Here is a 24705-nt window from a genome sequence, read left to right as displayed (position 1 = left end):
TACAAAAAACTTCAGTCATACAATTCTATTAGTGGAAAAAATGCTATTTATGGTATTTTCGTACAATTTTTTTTCTTCTAATGAATAATATGGAATTGTTTGATAAACATTTTTCTCATAAATGAGAATAGTATGACTAGCATTTTTGTCATCGCTTGAATTGAACAAAATTTGAAAAATCTAAATTTGGATTTTTCCGTTCTCTGTTGTTGGATGCCTGAGAAAAGTCACTCCACACAAGCCATGGGGTTTTACAAAGACTGTGGAGTGCCTCGGAAAACCTCAACTGACACAAATCCCCAGAGCACCTAGTCCAGAGGGCTGAGTGTTTTTTTGTAACAACCGTGGCACAATGGAACGCCTACTGAGCACTCTTTTTCCAAAATAGCGAGACGGCGAACTCAAAACCAATTCCGAGGTGTGCGACGTTGCTCTATCCTGTTGAAATCAAATGTGGCGAGAGTCGCGATGTTTTTGCTGTATTGTTAAAACAGTGTTTTGAAGCATTTTCAAGTAATCATGCTAAACAAAAGACACTAGTCACCCTTGTTGAATTTTGAACCAGAAATCCCAATAACGTCACCATTCAAAACTCCAACACGTGACCTAATTTTTCGTTCTCTTTGTCACTTGCACGAGCCATTTTGATGAAGACTTACAATTTGCGCTGGAAAAACAGACATTTCGCATGGAATCACATGCAAAATATGTCTTTGTCTGACAGAGTGTTTTGCTTGATTTGATGGACCAACACGGGTTTGTATGTCTTAAATCTATGAACTTTGAGACAAATTAGTCCGATAGCAGAGGCTGACTAGCCCAACGCATGTGACGCATTTCAGATAGATTTTTTTTTGGGTGCTCACTGAAATACACAAGAATTAGATTGAAAGGGAGTTGCAGAGTTTTTGGAGGGCCTTTTTTGATGTGGTAATGTCTTTTTTTCCAATTTTTGTATAATTGTATTAATTTCTGGAGGCTCTGTTTTTGTGTTTTCCTGCCAGTGTTTGCTATAATGTTAGCTTCTGGTGTCAATGCTTTCGTTTTACTTTTTCAAAAAATTTTACGCTTAGAATGCAAACTTTTTCACAAAAACCTCAACTTTTCTTATCACACTTTCGAAGCTTTAATGAACTTTTTGTGTAATTTGTCACTTTATTCTGCTCACAGAAGTTTTCAAGTTTATATCTTCAATAACTTTAGAGAAAGAGATTTTTCAAAAACCCTCATGCACAGTAACACCCTGTAAATGAGTGAATATTCAAAAAATTTTCGTTAAAGTTGATTGACGGGCGCCAATTAATTATCGCTATTAGTATTTCCTCGAGAACTTCAATCAGTTCAAGTTCGTCCCAGATATTTCTAATTTTGAATTTCATAGAATATTCATAATAGTCTCAAAACTAATTTTCAAAGCCAAAAGTGTATTGTAACACGACTGAATTTCATTAATTTTAGTCTATGACAACAAAAATTGGCCTTTTTAAAGACTGTCGCCATTTTAAAGAAAGTACAGTAAATCCAGCCTTTGCAGGCCAAAGAGATGCATCACAACTTTTACGAACGAATAATATTTATCCGCGAGCGGCGCAAAGCGGAGGGAAAACGGCTCTCGGCTGGTCGCAATCGGCTTAAAGGCAAACTAAACCGACAGAAAAAAAAGACAACCTTTTTCTCAACTGGCAGGCACAAGCCAACTTGATTTTTTTTCAGCCTCTGGTTTTGATTAGAAAAAACTAATGACTTGTTTTTATTGATTTTGCTTAACGTTTTAGTGAAACCACTAGCGTTCTTTATAAGCTTATAGTGCCTAAAAGTAAATCTGTTTATGAATGTCCAGACAATCGCAACCTGAATAAAAGGAGATTTTTTGAAACAAAGTTCAAAATTTAAACAAAAGTTACCTGTTCTTGCCAGAGTAATTTGTAGGAAAAATTGAATGTATATTAGCTGACAGGTTTCTTTTTTAGTTCATCCAAAAAAACATGTAAACAGTAATTCACGTTTAGGTTTCAGTAGATAAAAAAAACAGTTCGCAAGGAACTGTAACTTTTTTATGTTGAGACTTTTTCTCTTTTTTGAAAATTCAAAGCTTTTACTCGTTGTGATGTCAACTCCTCAGAAACAGGTTTTTCTGTCATATACTTTTCATATACTTGTTTGATAACATGCGCATAGTTTGGGAACTTTGAAGTAATTTTTTTCGCTACAAGTTTTGAATATTGTGCACACTCATGAAAACCATTAAACTTGTACCATATTCGCAATGGTAAACTTAAAAGTAGTATATTAATCATAGTACTAAAAAACTGTTCTTTGAAAATTGTTCCCAAGCATTCGGCATGAATAATTGGTAGCAAAATTTTTAGTTAGATGCTAGAAACATTTTGTTAACACTTTTTTTTTGTTTGTTGCCAATTTTGTTTCAAAAAGCAAAAAAACTTACAGCCAAAATTGAGTTGTAACACGACTGAATTTCATTAATTCTAGTCTATTACCACAAAAACTGGCCAATTTAAAAATTGTCGCCATTTTAAAAAATACAGTTATTCCAGCTTTTGCAGGCCAAACAGATGCATCACACATTTTACGAACGAATAACACTTATCTGCGAGCGGCACAAAGCGGAGGGAAAACGACTTTCGGTTGGTCGCGATCGGCTCACAGGCGAACTAAACCCGATAGAAAAAAAATGACAACATTTTTCTCAACTGGCAGGCGCAAGCCAACTTGATTTTTTTCAGCCTCTGTTTTTGATTAGAAAAAAACTAATAACCTAATTTTTTTGATTCTGCTTAAGGTTTTTGTGAAACCACTAGCGTACTTTATAAGCTTGTAGTGCCTAAAAGTAAAAATGTTTATAAATGTCAAAATTTAAACAAAAGTTGCCTGTTGTGGCCAGAGTAATTTGTAGAAAAAAATGAATGTATATTAGTTGACGTGTTTTTTTTAGTTCATCCAAGTAAACATGTGAACAGTAATTCATGTTTAGGTCTCAGTCGTTAAAAAAACAGTTCGCAAGGAACTTTAACTTTTTTATGTTGAAACTTTTTCCCTTATTTTTGAAAATTCAAGTTTTTTATTCGTTGTGATGTCAACTCCTCAGAAACAGGTTTTTTTCATATACTTTTTAAATACTTGTTTGATATCATGCGCAAAATTTGGGAACTTTGAAGTTTTTTTTTTCGCTACACATTTTGAATATTTTGCATACTAATGAGAAGCATTAAACTTGTACCATATTCGCAATGGTAAGTTTAAACGTATTATATTAATCATAGAACTGAAAAGTTGTTTTTTGAAAACTTTTCCCAAGCACTTGGCATGATTTATCGGTAGCAAAAAGTTTTAGTTAGATGTCATCTCCTCAGAAACAGTTTTTTTTTCATATACTTTTTATATACTTGTTTGATATCATGCGCAAAATTTGGGAACTTTGAAGTTTTTTTTTTCGCTACACATTTTGAATATTTTGCATACTAAGGAAAATCATTAAACTTGTACCATATTTGCAATGGTAAGTTTAAACGTATTATATTAATCATAGTACTGAAAAACGGATATTTGAAAATTGTTCCCAAGCATTTGGCTTCATTTATTGGTAGCAAAAAGTTTTAGTTAGATGCTGTAAGACATTCTGTTGGCATTTTTTAAATTTGTTGTCAATTATAATACAAAAAGCAAAAAATTTTCATCCAAACATCATAAAATTGCTCAAAAAAATTTTGAAACCTTGTAGTATTGTCAAAAGACATTCATCAGTACACAAGCCCTAACTCCGGTTTTCAAAAGAGTTGTGATCGGAATGTTTGTGATCGGACTGTTTTTTCTCAAGACAAGTTATGATATTTTTGACTATCTGAAAGTACTATCTGCAAAATTGTTGAGACTTTGAGCCCCTGTTTTACCAGCAACAAGTTTTTTTAAATAAGGTGTGAGCAAAATCGACAACTTCCTTGTTTATTGCTTGCCCTAATTCCGTTGAAACATTGGGCAGGTGGCAAAAATTTTTGTCGGTAAAATCTTTCCACAATGGTTGAAGCAAACTATTTAATTCAAAATTTTTTTATTACATGTGAAATTTAGCATTTTTCAAAATTGCTTGTATATTTTAGATTTAGCAGACCAATGAAGTATTTTCATTTTAATTAAATAATAAAATTTTAAAAAAGTGCTTTCGATGCCCTATTTCAGGATCCAAACATTCAAAATTTTGTGCTGGCGTTCGAGTGAATTAAATCACACTGGACATATACGTTTCTTTTCGCAAAATTGATTTTAATAAGATTTTGCGAGATACCCAAAACCCGAAAAGGCTCTAAAACTCGCTAAATTTATATTTTGTCAATTTTTTGGTGATAAAAAAATCATATTGTTAGCCTGTAGTATTCTTTCCAAATTTTCCACTGGATTGTCGATTTTTACGACGCTTGCTTGTTTTTCCGTAATTTTTTAAACTAACGCGTTCCAAGTAAAAATGCTCCAAATTATTGAACATTCAGATTCATTAAACTTTTGGGAACAAAAGATGGCTCTTCTCCAGCTAAAACATAAAGCTGCTCAAAAATATTTCGGTGAGAATTATTTTTGTAGCTTTGCATTGGTTAAAAAAGTAAAAATGGTGAAAACACATCAAATTTTGCGCACAAAAACTTTCTATATAGACAAAACTACGCTATGCTTATAAAGTTAACGAGATGAAAAGTTTGTAATAAAGTGAAAAGTTTGGTCAAGTCAAATCAAATTTTTGAACCCAAAATAAAATTGATGAAAAACCTAATTGTAAAGTTTTGAAAATAATTCTTCTCAAATTTTTACAATTTTTTCTGAAAAAAAACGACCAAAGAAAAATAAAGCCAAAAAAAAGTTTCGAGAGTAATTATATTAGTCATGTTGAAAATATATTGAATCACTATATTTTGTAAGCTTGCACAAAACACTACTACACATCAAATGACGTAAGCCGATTTCTTTCTATTTAATTAGATTTTGATGGATTCTAAATCGGTTAAAACTGATTTTTTTCTTCAACCAACATGTATCAAACATGGCCTCGGAACTTAATCGACAACTAAGTTTGGCGATCGTAAAACAGAGGATAACTTGCTGACGTTTTTTGCTAAGAAAGAAATTACACAAAAAAAGAGTATTTCACAGAATCGATCAAAAATATTATTATAAAAATATTATCAAATAATAAATAAAAAAAGAATAGTATACTTTTGAACTTTTGATGTGCATTATTATAAAACTGCGACAATAATAACCTAACTTTCGGTTAAACAACCAGTGTTTGCTCAAAACTGATAATTTTATGCATGTAAAAATCTTCACGCAATTTGTAACCCGTACCTAACGGAAGCTGTTTTTTTAGATCGAATTTTTATGTAGATTATCTAGCCTAGTTTTCTCGTATTTTCCGTGCAGAAGTTGTCTATTTATTTTCTAGTTTAGAAATAAACAATTACTGGAAAGAAATAACCAGAAATCAGTTCACTTCTCAACCGCAACGAGATAAACATGCTTCTATTACACACAATAACAGTAGATATACAATGCAAATTTACACTTGTGATAACAAGTGTTATACTGCTAAAACAACGGCTAAATATCAAGGACTGTAGCCTAGTTGATAGAGAAAATGGCTAAAAAATCAGAAGGGAAGGGGTTCGGGTCCCACCAGTACATTTTTTCTAGCTAGAAATAGCCTAGATTCAGCTGGTTTCTGATCAGAATTAGGATGAGAAATAAAGAATTTAAAGAAAATCCATGCTTTATTTAAAAATTTCACAAAGAATTTCTGACCAAAAATTAGATTAGATACAAAGTATTCCAGGTCAGAAATAAGGAATTTTCTTGGTACAGGACGCATGTTATCTTCTAATATCAGTAACTTTCTGATCGTCTAATTTGCTTGTTGTCTTATTTCTTCACCCCCGTGCAAACATATTACAAAATAGATTCGTTTTGATTTAAAACATGTTTGATTTGTTTTTAGGTGATATGAACTACTAGTTTTCATCTATTTGAAATCGACTTCAAATCGATACATTTCAGGATAGCTCTACGTTATCTCAACAAAATTGATGACAAACCATTTTTGTCATTACGTGCAGCAACAATTTTTTTTGTTCAAAAGTAAATAGCTTCAAGTTGTCATAGCCAAGATTTTAGTATTCGGCGCTGTCAGCATACGTGCCTGAATTAATCTAAAATTTCTCCACTTGATGATGAATGGTTCTTTCGCATTACCACAACAACTAAATTAATGGAAAGCCAGAAAAAACAGCAACCAAAAATAAGTTTTATACTATTTTTCTGAACTAAAATTTTTCTTTTTACTAGAAGAATGAAGGATTTACTATCTAGGTTTTTTATAGATAGTGTACCCATTAACATATGGCACAGCCTGCGTCACGAGTAAAAAAAACACTAATTGAATTAGGTTTTCTTTTCAAATTTAGACTGAATTAGCCTGTCAGAAATAAATTAAGGGAAATTTAATTTTTACAAATCGCCTTTTGGAAGATTTTGAGCTTTCCGAACCAATTTGTTTGTTTAATTTATGCAGTATTTACTTTTACTCGATTCCCTTTCCTTCCGCGCTCTTTCGTAGTGCACAAAAGAGCGAGGCATAAATTTTCCACCCAAATCAATTTTCCAACCACAGGGCTGGGAAAAGTAAAAGATAAAACCTGCACAAAAGGTGCGATAAGAGTTAAAATTTTAACAGGAGGGTTTTTTAAAAGGTGCAAGTTATCAGCTTAAGATTGACATCACAGGGACAGGTCTTTAAATTGACGTTGGAAATAGCGAAAAATTCATAAGATTGAGATAAGGAAAACTGCGATCACTTAATTTTTTTTTTTTTCAATTTAAAGCCCTGCAAGTCAAATTCAAAGCGGACGATTCAAATTTCATAATTCGGAAAGGGCGGTTCAAGTTTCATAATTTTTATTGTGCCTTGAAGTGGATAATTTTGGTTATTTAATTTTTTATCCATACAAAGAAACTTAAAAGCTACAGCCCGTTTTTGACAATTTCTAAAGGTGTTGCGCCAGATTTTGTACTATATGCATCATATGCGTCAATATTTAGCCATACGCAGTTACATTATTGCTTGAAACAAAATTTGAGTTTTTTGAATTTTGAGGCAAAATGGGTCTAGAGCTTTTCAAGCAGCAATGCTACCTTAGAATTTCTTTTCCTGTATCCTGTAAAACTTTTGAATTTGATCAGCAAAAAGTTTCTTAATTCGATCGATAATCAATTAGACTGTCAGTGTGAATCACTGATCAGACAAACACCTCGAAATATAAACAATTTTATTCAAACAAATAAACATTACTAGGCAAAACTGGAAACTTTAGAAGCCCAAAACTGTGCATGCAAATTAAGACTGCAATCCTGAGACAAGCCTTTAAACAAGTCAAATAGAATCCATTAATCCGCCTACTAAAATCATTGTAGATTCCATGGTCATTTGCACGCAACGTAAATTTCGTTGGCATTTTAATGGTGTTTTTGTTTCCTCAACACGCGAAAGTTTGGATTGTTCCGTCTTTTGCAAGAAGTCATACCAATCTACCATATTGTTATTGTTCCGACTGTCGATACGAAAGTAACGGAATATTTGTGCTCGGGGTGGTTGTTTTTCTTCAGGCAAATTCCGACTTTTTAATTAACCATTTTTGACGGAAATTTTTTATCGCTCAAAAGATATTGTTGCCCTGTAAACTTGAAAAGATTTTCACCTGTGATAATTTTCCGTAAAGTTATGAGGGTTTGACGGTTGTCATTTTGGCCAATTTGGGACAAATAACGCGCGATATATTTCGCGCTATTAACGCGTGAGCGGAAATTTAATCCGTCCTAGAAACCAATCCAAATTGGTAGAAGGAAGCTTATTTGCCATAAGTGATTTGTTACTAGCAGCGAAATTCATCACTTTACTTTATATGGCGTGTGGGGGTTGATTTCACAAAAAAAACTGAAATTTAAAGCAATTTATTTTATTGTTCCGACTTTCGATACGAAAGTAACGCAATATGTGCTCGGGTGGTTTTTTTTTCTTCAGACAAATTTTGAATTGTTAACTAGCCATTTTTGACGGAGTTTTTTATACCATGCAAAAGGTTTTGTTGTCCTGAGCTTAAATTTGAAACAATATTTCACCTGTGATCATTTTTCGTAAAATTATGGGGATTTAAAGATTGCCATTTTGGCCAAATTGGGACAATTAACGCGCGTCAGCGGAGATTTAATCCGTCATAGAAATTGTTCCAAATTGGTTGAAAGAAGCTTATTTGCCATAATTGATTTGTTATAAGGAACGAAATCTATTCTTTTGTACTTTATAGGGCGTGTGGGGTGATGATTTTCATAAAAATCTTTTAAAAAATTTTGAAATAATTTATTTTATTATATTTATTTTGTTTCATGTTACTACTGCTCAGTAGACCTTAAAAGGCAGTCGAACATTCAGGGGCTTCGCCCTGATACGAGTGTTCTTCTTTTTATTACATTTAATTTTTATTACATCTAATTTTTTGCCTAAATTGAAGTTAAAACGTATCTGAGATGGAATTTTCTAATGTGTACGCAGTGCATTAAAAAAATAGAAAATGCATGCTAAAAATATCTAAGACAAAAGTCAAAGTGGCAACTAATGAATTCTCCATATTCAAAAAAATGTTCGCCGGTAATTTTTTTCGACAAAAGACAAAAAATAAATAGCCACACAGGGCAAATATTCCAAATTTTCTTCAAAAGCCTGAACAAATATAAAAAATCAAGATAATATTCAATTCATTCGTATTAAATTTCCGATATCTAAAGGAACAAATCAGAAGCACTGCAAAAAAAAACCGAGAAACTAATCTTTCAATCTTAGATAAACTTTTTTGAACTCCTGAAAATTTTCTTTTCTAATTTATTTATTCCAACTTTCGAAGAAAAGAGGAATATATAGCTCGTGGTGTTTTTTTATTTCAGACCAATTGTACAGAACTTTGATCCCTCGGTGGCTCGAGCTCATAATCTGAATGTGCCCAGTACACCACTATATTTTTCTCGCTGTGATTTATTACGCACTGCCAAATTCTTCCAACTTGAATTGAGGCAGCTAATTGGCTTCATAAATTTGATACACAACTCAAATTGAACAATTAAATTTTTACATTTTCAGCTTAATCTTAAATTATTTGAGACCAATTAAAAGGCAGCCGAAACATTCAGGGCTTTGCCCTGATTCGAGCAGTCTTGCTTAATTATAAGCAAACATAGATTGAGCTGAATGTTTTGAAGCAGTGATTGGATCAATTTTTCCGCCACAGAAGATGATTACCATGAAAAATTAAGAATAACAAATTTTGATTGCGACATTATTTTGGTTTTTGCTTTTAATCATTATATATAAACTGACAGCTATTATCTGTATATTATCTGTAGAGTATATAAGTTTCAACATTACATATTAATATTGCGGGGAGATATTGATATTTTGAATTAATTCAGTATAATTGATCTAAATCACCTTGCTTTCAAAGAAAATGGCAACTCAAATCTGTCTCTGCAACAAATTTCAAATGATTATGGCAAAAAACTTATGGTTTTGATTATTTGCATCCATTGAGCCATACGTCAAAAGAAGTGGCACCAAAAATATGTTTTGACAAAATTTTTTTTTCAATTCACTTACAAGCATTATCACGGTTTAAGTTATGGCGGCATAAGATTAAGTTTGAATGCAAAAAACACAAAAAAACTTTGTGTTCATCGTACAAACCATGTTCGATGAGCGCCATACACAGGGTCACAAATAAAAAGAGCTTTGGCATGGCGTAAATAATTATATTATGAATTCGTCGTTTTTAATTTAGCATGAAAAGCAAAATTATAGTATATTGGCAATTTTTTTAGACTCCAAATCTTTTCTTACGTTTCAATGTGATATATCTCTGAAATATTATATATTTCTTATGGTTTGGTTAAAAAATTAGACACAAATAAATAATCCCTTTTTGCCATGATTTTGATAAAAAATAGTTATAGTAGAAATTTTAGTCATAGTACGCAATTAGTTATTTTCAAAAACTTTAGTTGTTTTCAAAAATTTTATAGGATTTTCTTGAAATAACTGATCTGATTATGCAATTTTTTTTGAGCTGTCAAGTTTTTTTGCACCAAGGAAACGAGAATTTAAAAAAAAACAATCAATCCGTTTATTAAAAAATTCTAAAAAACAGGTAAGATTAGGATTGAAACGCAACTATATATTTATTTTAGTGTCTGTCAATTTTTTTGCTTCTAAACTGAACCCTTTTCGAGTCCAATTGATTCAGAGAGAAAATTTCAAGATATTTCAACAACCCATATAAACATTAAATACGTTAAAGTATGGATTCAGAAAACGTGAATGATATAAAACTTCAATCCGTTTGCGTCAGCAGCGTATCTAGGGATTTTATTGAGTGGTGCTCGAGTTTTAATTAACAAGGCGATTACCCCCTGAGTTTTAGTTCATATTGAGTCAAAAGTACCTTTGATAAGATTTAAGATAAAAAAAACAAATTCAAGTTTTTTTGCTCAGAAATTCCGCGGACGTTTGATCATAGCATAATACATAATGCAAGAAGCCTGCGAAACGTTTTTTTTTTCAAGTTTACCCCTTAATTTTTCTCAAGAAAGAGATTTTCAGAAAAAAACTCCAAGCCGACTAAATTAAAATTCTGAGCTCTCTGACCTCTTTTGGCCTTTTTAATAAGGTTTCTCAAAAGTCCAAAAATTTTAAGAGCTCTCGACCAAACTGGATTGCGTAAAATAATACCAAAAGCCAGTCAGAGTGACGTTTTCGATGGCTAAATTTATGTTTCAGTAGAATTTAACGTAATAATACGCAATAATTCATGATTATATTTTCCACCATATACTTTTTTCTTCTATTTTCCACCTTGTGTTATGAAAGTTATGAAAAAAAAACATGCTAAAAGGACGTTTTTGAGCTACTTCGAAAAACTATGGCCAATAAATAGAGTTTTTTATCGCCTCCATTCCTCCATTTTAGTATAAATTCGCACCGGCGCCAAAAACACCTTTTGATAAATCTATGCTTGGCTCAGGGGTGGATCTAGGATTTTTTCGAGGGGGGGGGGGGGCGGCTTTTAAGTTTCGAAAGTTTTGTCGACTTTTTTTTTAATTCGACCAAATTGATTTTCTGAACTCTCCTAAATCACTCTAAAAACCCCATTTTGACCAAATTTTCTGCGCCGCAAACCAAATTTAAAAAAACAGGCCAAAAATGGAATTTTTAGGCCAATTTTGGAAAATTTTGACCAAAAAGTTGCGTTTTTTCGGCGAGCGCTCCCCGCTCAAAATAAGTATACACTGGCGCGCCAAAGTTGCTCTTAAAAAAATTATAGGATCCGTCACCAAAATGAATATCTCAAAATAGTACAAAGGTGGGACCCTTTGGGTTGGCAGGGGGTCGAATTCTTGAGGGGAGGGGCGTCCCCCCGCCCCCTTACAAAAGGTGGATTGGCTGACCAAAAATTGATGCTGTTTTTTTTCCCATCTTGACCATCAAATCAAGTTCAAATTCAGGAATTTAGGTTAAAAAAACGAATAAATGTTCCAAACTCTACCTATTATTTGAAATTACCGTTAAAACATTTTTTAATGAAATTTTCTCCGCAAGACAAACTTGACTCAAAATGATCAGTTTGTATTTTCTAAATTGCAAAGGATAAATCATTTAAAATAAAAAGTCTTCATGTTTTCAAAAGAGATGAAATTAAAATTATATAACGATTTTTAAAGGTTTTATCTTCCCAAAATGTGATTTTATAACCAGTTCTCCTATGATTTGCAGCAAGTTTTGATTTGCTGCCAGCTTTTTTATGGACATTGCTTTCGACGGACTGTGGAATTCATTATAACCAAAGTTTTGAACTAAGTGTTGCTTTTGAACATCATGCGTATTTATTCAAGTTACAGTTTTTTTTCTTCTTAACTAAATAGCCCTGCAGTTTTTTTCAGGTTATTTAGGGCATAACAGCAGTTGAATACTAATATATGTTTTTTTTTCCGGAAATTGACTAGTTAGCCGACGCAGCAATAAACAATGTAAGAGGAAAATACTGCTAAGCTTTTCAGACTTAAGCGCTGCAAATAATCAATAAATTTTTTCTCTCGATTCTTCATGGTTATTGCAATCAAACCAACAATCGTTGTCCTGAGTTTTAGTTGTCCAAATTTTCTGCGCCGCAAACCAAATTTAAAAAAACAGGCCAAAAATGGAATTTTTAGGCCAATTTTGGAAAATTTTGACCAAAAAGTTGCGTTTTTTCGGCGAGCGCTCCCCGCTCAAAATAAGTATACACTGGCGCGCCAAAGTTGCTCTTAAAAAAATTATAGGATCCGTCACCAAAATGAATATCTCAAAATAGTACAAAGGTGGGACCCTTTGGGTTGGCAGGGGGTCGAATTCTTGAGGGGAGGGGCGTCCCCCCGCCCCCTTACAAAAGGTGGATTGGCTGACCAAAAATTGATGCTGTTTTTTTTCCCATCTTGACCATCAAATCAAGTTCAAATTCAGGAATTTAGGTTAAAAAAACGAATAAATGTTATAAACTCTACCTATTATTTGAAATTACCGTTAAAACATTTTTAATGAAATTTTCTCCGCAAGACAAACTTGACTCAAAATGATCAGTTTGTATTTTCTAAATTGCAAAGGATAAATCATTTAAAATAAAAAGTCTTCATGTTTTCAAAAGAGATGAAATTAAAATTATATAACGATTTTTAAAGGTTTTATCTTCCCAAAATGTGATTTTATAACCAGTTCTCCTATGATTTGCAGCAAGTTTTGATTTGCTGCCAGCTTTTTTATGGACATTGCTTTCGACGGACTGTGGAATTCATTATAACCAAAGTTTTGAACTAAGTGTTGCTTTTGAACAGCATGCGTATTTATTCAAGTTACAGTTTTTTTTCTTCTTAACTAAATAGCCCTGCAGTTTTTTTCAGGTTATTTAGGGCATAACAGCAGTTGAATACTAATATATGTTTTTTTTTTCCGGAAATTGACTAGTTAGCCGACGCAGCAATAAACAATGTAAGAGGAAAATACTGCTAAGCTTTTCAGACTTAAGCGCTGCAAATAATCAATAAATTTTTTCTATCGATTCTTCATGGTTATTGCAATCAAACCAACAATCGTTGTCCTGAGTTTTAGTGTTTTTGATAATTTACCCATGCTCCCTAAAAATTTTAATTTCTGTTGGCGGAAAATTTGCCGCATAATAAATTTGCTTTAATCCTACCGAATGTTGTCAAAACGCAATCAAAGTTTTTTGTTAAAATGCTTCCCACTCAAGACTAAAACGCTTTCAACCGCTTCGAAATGTAAAAATTTGAACTTGTTGAAATTATTAAGATAGTTTTCCCACTGAAAAGGGTCTATTTTATATTTGTTGAAACAATGTTTGCATATTTTTCTTCTCGACGCCGCCTTCGAATATTGTAAGCGAGGGGTTTATTTAATCCAAAGAGGATTACACGTCAATATTATCCTAGGGAAGAAGCATGTTATCTCCAGAGAAAGTCATAAAAACCCGCCGCGTCCAAAGATTTCTGAACTCAATCGATTCAAACAAGGTCGGGGGCTTTTGCTCTTGTATTATACACTTTATTTCACTGGAAGGAAACCATGTAAATTATCAGACTAGTTAAGGTTCCCAAATTAAGAAAGCAAATCCTGTCTTAGAAAAACAAGTTTCATTATCAGTTTGGCTGATTGAACAAACAGAACCATAACATGGCTCTATGGCATGGATTTCACATGGTATACAATGTGATATTTAATTAGTTATGACATAAGTTTGATTGTAAATATATTTACGAGAAAAAAACTCTCGAAAAAAATTAAACCAATATTTTAGACTACTGAAAAATAACTAATACCCGCACCCAACATCGAAAAAAAATGGCGACATTAATGCCAAATGCTGACTAAGATTTCATTAAGTGGTAAGTGGTTTCTTTTATGTCGCATGGTATTGAGCTTATTTTCTCTTGGTATAAGCTCATTCTCTTGAGGTCATTTCCATTTATTTCCATTGTATTGTTTGAATTGGCCTTCAAACAAAAAAGATTTTTCTTGGCGGAAAAAAGGGGGTATTAAATTAGGGCCTCCTTGACAGATTGGTCCATAACACCTCCAATCCATTAATGCTCCCCCCCCCCCACACACACACACACACACATGCTTGACTTTTGGGTATCCTGCTGATTTCGCGAGCTTTCAGCTGATGTGGTAACAAAATAAACCCCTCGATAGGCTGCTGACATTATTGATCCCAGTTAAGCATCTTGTCTAGACTTAATGAATTCATCTTATAAATGGATCCACTGGTTATATTACCCCTTTAAGGCGCATTAATTAACTGCTCAAACAGCAGAAAAAATCTGTCATAGTTAAAGTGAGCATCTCGTTTTTGATATCGGAATAACCAATCCGCCGAAAAAATCGCTGAATTGCAACTTAACCGTGAAATCTTAGAACGCAACTTAGAAATCCATATTGCAATTTAACATGTGCAATCAATAAAGTCTATGTCAGAAACAGAATCCTATGTGACATGATCCAATTGATATATATTTTTAGGAAACTGGGAAAACCTTGATATTGGTTCGTGCATTAAAACCCTACAAAAACGTATTTTATTAACTGTATCAGGGGCGGATCTGAGGTTTCTCGAGGAAGATTTTCAAAAAAGTGTAAATATTTTAAGCCGACTAAATTGATTCTGGTTGGCTTGTCGGCCTACTTTAACTTTTTAGCCGTTTTTGGAAGTTTATCACTCTCCCAAATTTGTGTAAATGATGTCGAAAAAGATCACAAAGCGAATGGTCGATCAAAAAGGTTCTCATAGAATCGGAATCGGAATCGGAAATGGTTTTGATAAAATTGGTATACCAAAATTAAATCAAGGGAGGATTTTGGGTGGTCAGAGGTTGAATCCCTCGGAGAGAATGTCCCCCCCCCCCTATATTTGCTTCTGAAATGTATCCCTATTAGCTTAATTAAACCTTCAAACAAGTGGGCATCCAGAACTACTTTTTCTTCCAAAAATAGCTTTTTTACGTCACCTGAAATTTTATCACTAACTCACTTCATTAAGATAAATATTTTAGATAACTGAAAAGGAAACTTGTCTGCTGACCACTAATAATCAGCATGAACATGCAAGCTAAAAAGAAAAATGCGAGAACTTCAAAACCAGCAGACGGATTACCGAGTTGAATTAAGGAATCGATTTCTTCTTGAATGAATTACCGTGTCAAACTTGCGACCACAAAAGTATAAGTCAAAACATTTTACTTCTGAGAGTGGTCTACTTTATATTTGTTGGTTGACCACCAACTGATGCATTTTTTTTCAAATGCGTTTTTTTAGAGGAGGGGGGGCCTCTGCTCGGTCCCCCAAAGAGTCCCCCTTTGTACTATTTTGATATCCATTTTTGGCTGACGGACCCTAAAATTTTCTAAAAGCGCTTTATTTTATTTCTATTTAATGATTTTGCAGGGGAAGCGAAAAAAAACGAAATTTTGTGGTGAAAATTTTCCAAAAAGTGCCTAAAACCGCCTTTTTTGGCATGTTTTTTCTTGACTGCGGTGCAGAAAATTTAGCAAAAACAGTTCTTTGGGAGAACTCGGGAAATCAATTAGACCGACCTAAAAAAAAGACCGAAAGAATTTTCAGATCCCTCCTCCTAGATCCGCCCGCCCGTGGTCTATATATTGTTTTACGGAGAACACCCTACTTCCCTCAAGAAACCCTAGATCTACGCGCATTCATGAAATTCTCCCTTTTGCGGATTTTTAGCGGGGAGTGAAAGGTTAGACGACCTTTCCCCCTCTCAGGAATTCGACCCTCGCCAACCAAATGCTCCCGCATCGGTATTATTTTATGACAGCCACTGTCGGCCGTCCAATCCTAATGTTTATCTAAAATCTCCTTGGCCACCAATATATACTAATTTTGCAGGAGAGCGCGCGCCGAAAAACCGCAATCTTTTGGCCAACATTTTCCAAAAAATGCCCAAAAACGGCATGTTTTACGTATTTTTACAATAACCTGCCTGCGGGGCTTAAGTTTTAACTCCTCCCCCCTCCCCTCTCAAGAAAATCCTAGATTTTCTTGACGGGATACCGATGTCGCAAAGTAGCACCAAAGGGCTCTTTGGTTGGTGAGCAGGTCGAAATTTTTACCAGTTGAAACTTAGCTCGACTTTCGCCCGATAATTTTCTATGCATTTACAATCCGATACCAAACAGTCCGGTTTAATGTCGCCGGTGGGTGCGCTATGCGCGCGTCACCGTTTCGCGGCATTAACAGGCTCTAATTGTTGTTTGAAGTTCTACCCTCTGTTGGCATATTCGCAACACATTGCATTACGAGGCCAAACTGTGCACTGGATAGGAGCACAATTTTGTGTCTGTATGTTCCTGGATTCCAGAGACAAGTCTTTAAACATGTGAAAATTTTGTCGGTACGATCAAAGGAAAGTAAAGGACAAAAAAAGAACAAAGGGAGCGTCCTTGTTGCGGAGTCCGCTTACGATGCACAAAATGCACAGTTTGGCCTCGTAATGTGACGCGACTGCGACGGTCACTGTTTTGTCGTTAGATTGTTTGGACACACGAGAGTTCTCGGCCTACCGTCTTTTAAAAACAAATATCACTCGGGGCTGTTTTCGGACTGTTTTGTATCGAAATGTTTTCGGACTGTTTTGTACACCCACGGAACTGATGATTTTTTGATAAAAAACCGAACACTTCTGTCGGCAAATTTTTGAGTTAGTTTGATTTTTCTTCGTTTACTAATTGTTATCGTTAACTCGATAGACTGTCTCCTGTAGATGTGCTCATAAAACATCTATACTCAATGTCAAAGGCCCATATAAAATTGAAATTATGTTTGATAGAAAGATAACCGGTTGTTTTGCAATTTGCCCAAAATTTTCAATCACGCGAATTTGATTAAATTTTTGAAGTATGAAAAAAGTTTTTGAAAGTTTCTAATGATTTGAAAATTTTAGGTTTTAATAATTAGTTAGAGCTAGCAACTTGAGTTGGTTGATGAACCATTAGAGTCCGTTAAAAACTTAATGTTTAAAAAAATATAATCTTTTAATAACTTGCCGAATAGTTTTCTGATAACGCGCTCTATCTGGTGCATGTATGATCCTGGGTTTACTTGCATTAGGTTTTTAAGCATTTGAAGTTTTGGTAAGTGGAAATGCTGGAAAAACTATCAGCAAATAACTGTAACGTAATTTTTTGTAGCGGACTCCTCAAAATTTCTGTTTTTTCTGTCAGCGATTGAAAAGGTAAAAGCTACGGTTGAAAAAATCAAAGGAATGAGCTAGCATTTGATTTGCTCTAAAAAATTTTGAAAATTTGTTGACCAAATTGATTTTCTGAGCTCACTTTAATCACTATAAAGACTTCATTTTGACCAAATTTTCTGCGCCGAAGGCAAAATTTTGAAAAAACAGCCCAAAAAAGAAGTTTTTAGGCACTTTTTTAAAATGTTGACCAAAAAATCGCATTTTTTTCGGCGCGCGCCTCGCTCTTCCTCAAACTTAGTATATATTAGCGCCAAAGGACCCTCTTGGTGGGTCGGCAGGGGGTCGAATTCCTGATGGGAGAAACCAAAAAGAAACGTAAAAAAACGATTTTGAAAATGTGTTTTGAATTTCTAGCAGAAAAAGATGGCAGTTTTTTTGTTCTGTTTTCATTTTCTGACTTCTAGGCCAATAAAATACAAATATACAACTAAAAATCTAGAAAAACGTTGAAAAAAATGACGAGAGGTGTTTAACTTACAGCCCCAAAAAAGATTAGATAGATTTTAAGCTTTTCTAATGTTTGATTGTAGTTTCTGTCTGCTATGAATGTGAGAAAGTTTAAAATGATTAGAAACTGAAAATCAAATGAAAAAAAAACATTTGCTGACAGATTTCTTTTCAATTACAGATTTCAACCTTTCTTTCAATAAATAGCAAGTTGAGATAACTTTCATTAAAGCAATTCTTAAAAACGCTGCATACCCAATGAAACTCTTGATTAAGTTTTTAATGTGTAGGCGTAAAGGAAGCTTCAATAGCAAACTTCAATAAAAACTTCAATAGGAAACTTCAATAGGATTTATATGATCCATAAAACTTTCAAAACAGTTCTAAACTGCATTCAATTTCAGGCAATTTTCGTTCCATCGCTGAAATTCAGAACGAGCTTTGTGATCGAGAGTGTTTTTTTTAAGCAAACCGGGTATGAAAAAACCTATTAAGTGAAGCCGGCTAACAGATTAAATTGATTGCCTGCAACGGCAGATTCCGAATTTTTTTTATTAACTAAAATGTTTTTAAAGTGATATTTGGGTATAACACCATTACGCACTAACAGATTCATATTATGATTTTTAATGTTATGAGTGTAATTCTAACTCGGCGGTGAAGTGGTTCCGTCTCTGCATCGCAATTGCAAGGTCAGATGTCCGAGGCTCACCGTGATCCTCACCGTGTCGAGGCGCACCGTTCCAGCACGCAAATATAATCAAAAAAATTCATGTAGACGTTAAACAGGGGCACAACAGAGGTACCCCGTGAAGAGCTGAACAGTTCGTATGTCGGTCCCTTCGTTTATGGATAAACCATCTTTTAGAAAAATCATTTCTGTAAATGTTTTTTCATTTCAGCGACATAGTGGTGTACTCGTTGGCCATCTTCTTGATCCCTTCGGGTGTGGTCTCTGTGGTGTACGGGAGGACAGCGGCCGAACTCTGGATGAGGGGAACCACTGTGCGCCAGCTGGGGGAGAGTGTCTCGGCCAGGCAGATCGCCATCAAACAACGGGTCAGTCTTAGGGACGCAACTTAGGCTCTCCCTTCCCAGCACATTCCAAACCTCCCCACTGATAAGCCCCCACCCCCTTTGGTACTAAATTAACACATCAATTTTGACTTACCGACTCAAAACTGTTCTTGAAGCGTCTTAAATATCAAATACACTAAGGTTCAAGATGGATTGCGTGCAAAAAAATAGTTTATTGGTCAAACCAGTAGCGGATTTAGGGAGAGGGGGTGAGAGGGGGGCGGACGCTTTCTCTTTGTGATTCACCCCCTGGTCATTCAAAGTGGCCCCCACTTTGGTACTGTTTTGAGATATCAATTTTCGGCTAACCTACTCTAAAGTTTTTCTAAACGCGCCTTTGGCGCCAAAGTGTTTAAGGGAAAGCGCGCGCCGAAAGAGGGCGATTTTTGGACAAAACCTTACAAAGTGCCTAAAAACGTTTCAAATTGGTTGAAGGAAGTTTATTTGCCATAACTGATTTATTACTAGGAATGAAAACTATCACTTTTTACTTTATATGGCTTATGGAGGTGATGATTGTTTTATTAAAAAAATATCAAAATTGAGAAACGTTTTTTTTTTCAATAAACTTTATTACATTTAAATTTTTCACGTTAATACTGCTCCATAGATCTTAAAAGGCAGTCGGAACATTTAGGGCTTCGCCCTGATACGAGCAGTCTTGTTATATTTGGGAAAGCTTGGAAAATAAATTTGGTGACATAAAAGTATTGCCAAAAATCGATACAAATTTTTGTAAATCCTCTCCCTTCTCAAGAAGATCGTAGATTTGACCCTGGAATGCAAGAAAAAAATTCAAATGGGATTTAAAGGATAAGTTTGGCGCAAAACGAACTTTTCGCAGTGATTAAAGCATTTTTTTCATGGATGTTTTCTTGTTTTTTTTTGTGATTTGCTCCCTCTACATCTCAAAAAAGCCCAATGTCCACTCCTGGTCAGTCACATAACTCCCGGTAAACAATTAGGCCAAATTTAGTGTCTTTTAAATCTCCTTTGTTACGCTAAACATCACTATTCCAACGCTTAACAATCATTTGAAAATCAACCCATTGCTTATGCGAGTTCGTCTCGCAATTTAGCACGAAAGTTGATTCAGTTATTTTAGTTAATGTGGTTCCTGCGAATTGCAGAGGAGTTGTCTGTAGGCCTTAACAGAATTTTTGTATTGCAATAAATGTTTACTACTTTTTCTCCACAGCTTGCACTGTGTTTTGCTGACGAAAACTCTAGAAGTTTTCACAATCCTTGAAGTTTAACATTGAAAAAAAAAACGTTTTAACCATTATATTTGTTGTTAAAATAAAATCAAGTTTTTATTCAATACAAATCTATAAACCCAAGCTAAACATAACAACCCGGGTCGAGATCCCGCTCAAAAATTGCTCAAGATATGAGCGGACTGAGCGTTTTTCCAGCAAGATTTGAGCGGTTTGAGCGGTTTGGGCGGTTTTTTTTTGGAAAAACAGCTCAAACCGCTCAAAAGTTGCTTAAAAAACCGCTCAAAAATACCTAAGCTCTACCTTTTTGCTCAGATTCTTTTATCACACCACGCCGAAAAATGACACAAATTAGGAAAAATGGCTGTTGTAACTTTTTAAGACTGGTCGGAACTTTCTGTGCTACTTGCTATCCTTAAGGATAGCAAGTAGCACAGAAAGTTCCGACCAGTCTTAAAAAGTAACTATAGTCATTTTTCCTAATTTGTGTCATTTTTTCGGCGTGGTGTGATAAAAGAATCTGAGTAAAAAAGTAGAGCTTAGGTATTTTTGTCATTCATTGTGAAATATGCAAAACGGAAAACAATTTTTGAAGATAAATAACAAGAAAAACAAAAAAAACCAAAAACAAAATAAATACTTTTTAATTTTTCGAAACTTATGCCCCACTGATGCTAAAAACTCCAATGATACTAAAAACTGTTTGATTCCTCCAATGATGCTAAAAACCTCAAAAATTAACTTCATCTGAGTGAAACTAAATTTTCAAGGTTCAAGCATAAGTAAGCTAATGTAAGCCTGCTCACCTGATCGAAATTAGACGAAAAACCAATAATTTCAAACCAGTTTTTCTCGACACCGGGAAAACTGTTTCCAAAATTTTTAAAGTCGTTCCAATCACGACTGAAAAAGCTTTACTATGATTTATCATTCAACCCAGTCCAATGATTGTTTCTGATAGCTGATTTTGCATGGAAAACCAAATGAAAAAAAAAAAATAAAACGCACCCGAATACAAAGTTCCTCCCCATTTTCAATAGTCGGAACGAGAAGGTTATTGTGATTAATTTAATAAGTAATGTTGTATGCAGAATCCCAAGCGGTAGTGGTTGGATCCCCTTTCTCTCAATGATTAAACTCCCTCAACACCGAAGATCCCCTTTGCTACTATTTTACTACTCCTACTTAAGATCCCCTGTGGTTTTCAAAAAACCCCTTGAGAGCCGATTTATACTTTTTTTTGAAGAGCGCGCGCTGTATTGAAACGCATTATTTTGGACAAAAGTTAGACTACAAAAATTGTTTTAAAATTTATTTAGTTTTCTCGAAATAATTTTTGAACAGTCCACTGTTCTGATGTCATATTATTTACTTGTGAAAAAACTCGCCTAGCAATATTGCATAAAAACATTGCAAGTCTTTTCTAGGTTGAGGAAAAATCGAAAATCGAAAAAAAACTTAACTTTTTTTTTGAAAAAATGACATGGGTGAGAATATTTTGCGATCTTGTCCCGCAGGAGGGCACTGTTGCTTGATTTAGAGAGTCAATTTTAGCTGTCGAAACTTTAGCCTTAAGACTGCTTGTATCAACGCAAGGCCCTAAAAGTCTCGAATGCTTTTTAAGGTCTATGGAGCAGTAATATCTTGAAAAAATTAAGTGTAAAAAAAAAAAACTTAAACTTGTTTTGAAAAATATTGAATTGTAAAAACATCCCCCCACACGCCATATTAAATACAAAGTGATAAATTTGATGAGTGACAAATCAATTATGGCATATGAGCTTCCTTGAGCCAATTTGGAACAATTTCTAAGACTGATTAAATGTCCGCTTCCGCGTTAATAGCGCGAAATATATCGCGCGTTAATTGTCCCAAATTGGCCAAAATGGCAGTCTTTAAACCCCCATAACTTTAAAAAAAGGATCGCAGTCAAAATATCTTTCCAAAATTAAGCTCTACTTAACAATAGTTTTCGAAAGATATTTAAAAGTTTCGTCAAAAATGGCTAGTTAAAAAGTCAAAATTTGTCTGAAGAAAAAAACCCACCCGAGCACAAATATTCCGTTACTTTCGTTATGAAAGTCGGAACAAAAACTGGGTTCAAAAGTTCATAACTTTGAAAATTTCTAGTTTTCGTTTGACAAAATAACCGCCTTCGCGCAAGTTGATTTATTGCAAAGCGACATGTTTTTTATCAAGTAACGAGCTATTCAAACAATATGAAGTGCCACAGTTTAACGTGGAAAAATTATTGTGACGGATTAAAGAAAGGCAATGTGTTAAGCGCAAACCATGCCCGCACTCAGTAAAAAAAAGAAAACAATTGATTATTTTGGATTTTGATGTCAGTCTCCATAATTTTCGAAACAAAAAAAATCATTACATTCGATTATAATCAAAATTTTTGAAAATCTATTTCTCAAATTTTATTGAATAATTATCCAATCAAAGATTGCCTTTTTTGCACAATTTAGCGTGAATTCTTTACAACGACGGGTTAATGAATAAGCTGTATTTTTTGAAAAATCTGATCTGTTTAACTTTAAGTTTATTGAGAAAATTTAAAAAAGGCTGTGATTTAATACAGTTACAAAAATTATTGATTTGCTCAACGTAATGTCTTTCGAGCTGCACAAACTTCTCATTACATTTGGTCATACGTGCAAAAGCAACAATACTGCTCGTATGTGGGGGAAGCGCTGAATGTTCCGACTGCCTTTTGAGGATTATAGAGCAGTAAAACATTTAAAAAATTAAATGTAATAAATAAAATTGATTTTTTTTTTAATTTGAAATTTTTTATGAAAATCATCTTCCCACAAGCCATATAAAGTACAAAAGAATAGATTTTGCTCCTTGTAACAAATCACTTATGGCAAATAAGCTTCTTTTGACCAATTTGCAACGATTTCTAAGACGGATTAAATCTCCGCTTACGCATTAGTAGCGCGAAATATATCGCGCGTTAATTGTCCCAAATTGGACAAAATGGCAATCTTTAGACCCCCATAACTTTACGAAAAATGATCACAGGTGAAATTTAAGCTCAAGACAACAATACTTTTTGAATGATATACAAAATTCCGTCAAAAATGGCTAGTTAAAAAGTCGAAATTCGTCTGAAGAAAAAAAACCCCCCCCGAGCGCAAATTTTTCGTTACTTTCGTATCGAAAGTCGGAACAATAAATAGTTTTCATGAATGCAGACTAAAAACATACGTTTTTGGTTTCTAAACCCTTACAAGCACCTCCAAAGACCTTTACAAGCACCTCCATTTTTTTCAATTAACCCACGTGCTGCATCAACATTTCAATTACACTAGTCTGCCAGAGTTTGTAAACAGTTCCCAGAACGAGGTGGATCTTCAACAATTCCAAGCCAGAATTGTTAAGGAACATGATTATAAAAAGAATGAGAATTTGTGCTTATCAAAACGGAGAGCAATTCCTACATCTGTTATAAGCAACTTCTATAGTTTAATAACTCAATCAGTAACATCTTTTTACAGGAAAAATTGTCATGCTATCTTTTCTTCTGAAAAAAAAATGAGCGTTTTCAAAAATACAGTTCATAAAGTTCACAGCAAGACCCTGTGTGTTCAATTTCTGGGGAAGGGGTGACGAGATTGTTTAATTGATCTAATTAATCCTTTCTAAGGTTAGATAATCGTTACAACGAGCCATAGGAGGCATCGAAACTAGCAAGCAGTTTGTTAATCAACAAAGTATTAAAAGTTTTATATCTTGACATCGTGAATTTTAGTTTAGATCAGTTGTTTCATGTTAAGATGAGTTTTAGATTATTTTGACGCTGAATCACTTTATCTAAATTAACTTTTTTAAAGAATTTTCATTAAAATGACACACTCCTAAAAGAAAAGCAAAATAAAATTGCAAACACTCAAAGTAACTTCCAACTAACTGCTCGAGGAAAATTGACTTCATTTTTAATAAAGTCGCTGAAATCCCCAGACAACTTTTCGTGAAATGATCATGAAAATTTAGCACCAAATTTGATTAAATCAACTCTTATCGAGTGAAAAGTGCGGAGCAAAGCATTTAGTCACCGTATTTTATTGCTTTTTCACGCTTTTGTTTCTTGTCAATTTTCTTTGAGGAGTGCTTTTTAATTTCCATGATTGACAAACACAATGTAAAGGGGCAACAATTGATCGAAATAAGACCAACAAAATTAAAGGGTCATAACTGATCAAGATTGATTTCTTGGCAACAAGGCGAAAATGTTAACTTTTAACATAGGAAGGTGAAAAATGGCAAAAAGAAAGACAAAAAAGATACATGCAAGATACATTTTTTGGAAAATTTTTTTTGGTTAATTAGAGATTTGATAATTGAAAAAGAGGTTTGCAGGCGGTTGTTTTTTGATACAGCAGTTATTTGCTGTTCTTTTGAAGAAATTGATCTCTTTGAGAACGTACTTAGGAAAATTCAATAATCCAATGCAAATTGGCTGCAGGCAGTTTTCTTCTTGAGCAAGGATTGATTACTGGGAAAAAGGTAAAATTTTACGGAAATTCGCCCTTAGC

The 24705-nt window shown here is 34.0% G+C and overlaps 1 protein-coding gene across 1 annotated transcript in view; it reads left to right on the top strand.

Annotated features, from left to right (window-relative positions):
- The window catches only part of LOC134851164 (neuropeptide receptor 15-like), an 80685-nt gene that overhangs the window by 11577 nt on the left and 44403 nt on the right, over positions 1 to 24705 (top strand). The window contains exon 2 of the mRNA XM_063867131.1: positions 18767 to 18923. Within this exon, the coding sequence (XP_063723201.1) occupies positions 18767 to 18923 (157 nt within the window). The remainder of the gene's footprint in view (positions 1 to 18766; positions 18924 to 24705) is intronic.

The sequence above is a fragment of the Symsagittifera roscoffensis genome, chromosome 7 (genome assembly GCF_963678635.1).
Source record: "Symsagittifera roscoffensis chromosome 7, txSymRosc1.1, whole genome shotgun sequence".
Taxonomy (NCBI): domain Eukaryota; kingdom Metazoa; phylum Xenacoelomorpha; order Acoela; family Convolutidae; genus Symsagittifera; species Symsagittifera roscoffensis.
This window is presented reverse-complemented; position numbering and strand designations above follow the sequence as displayed.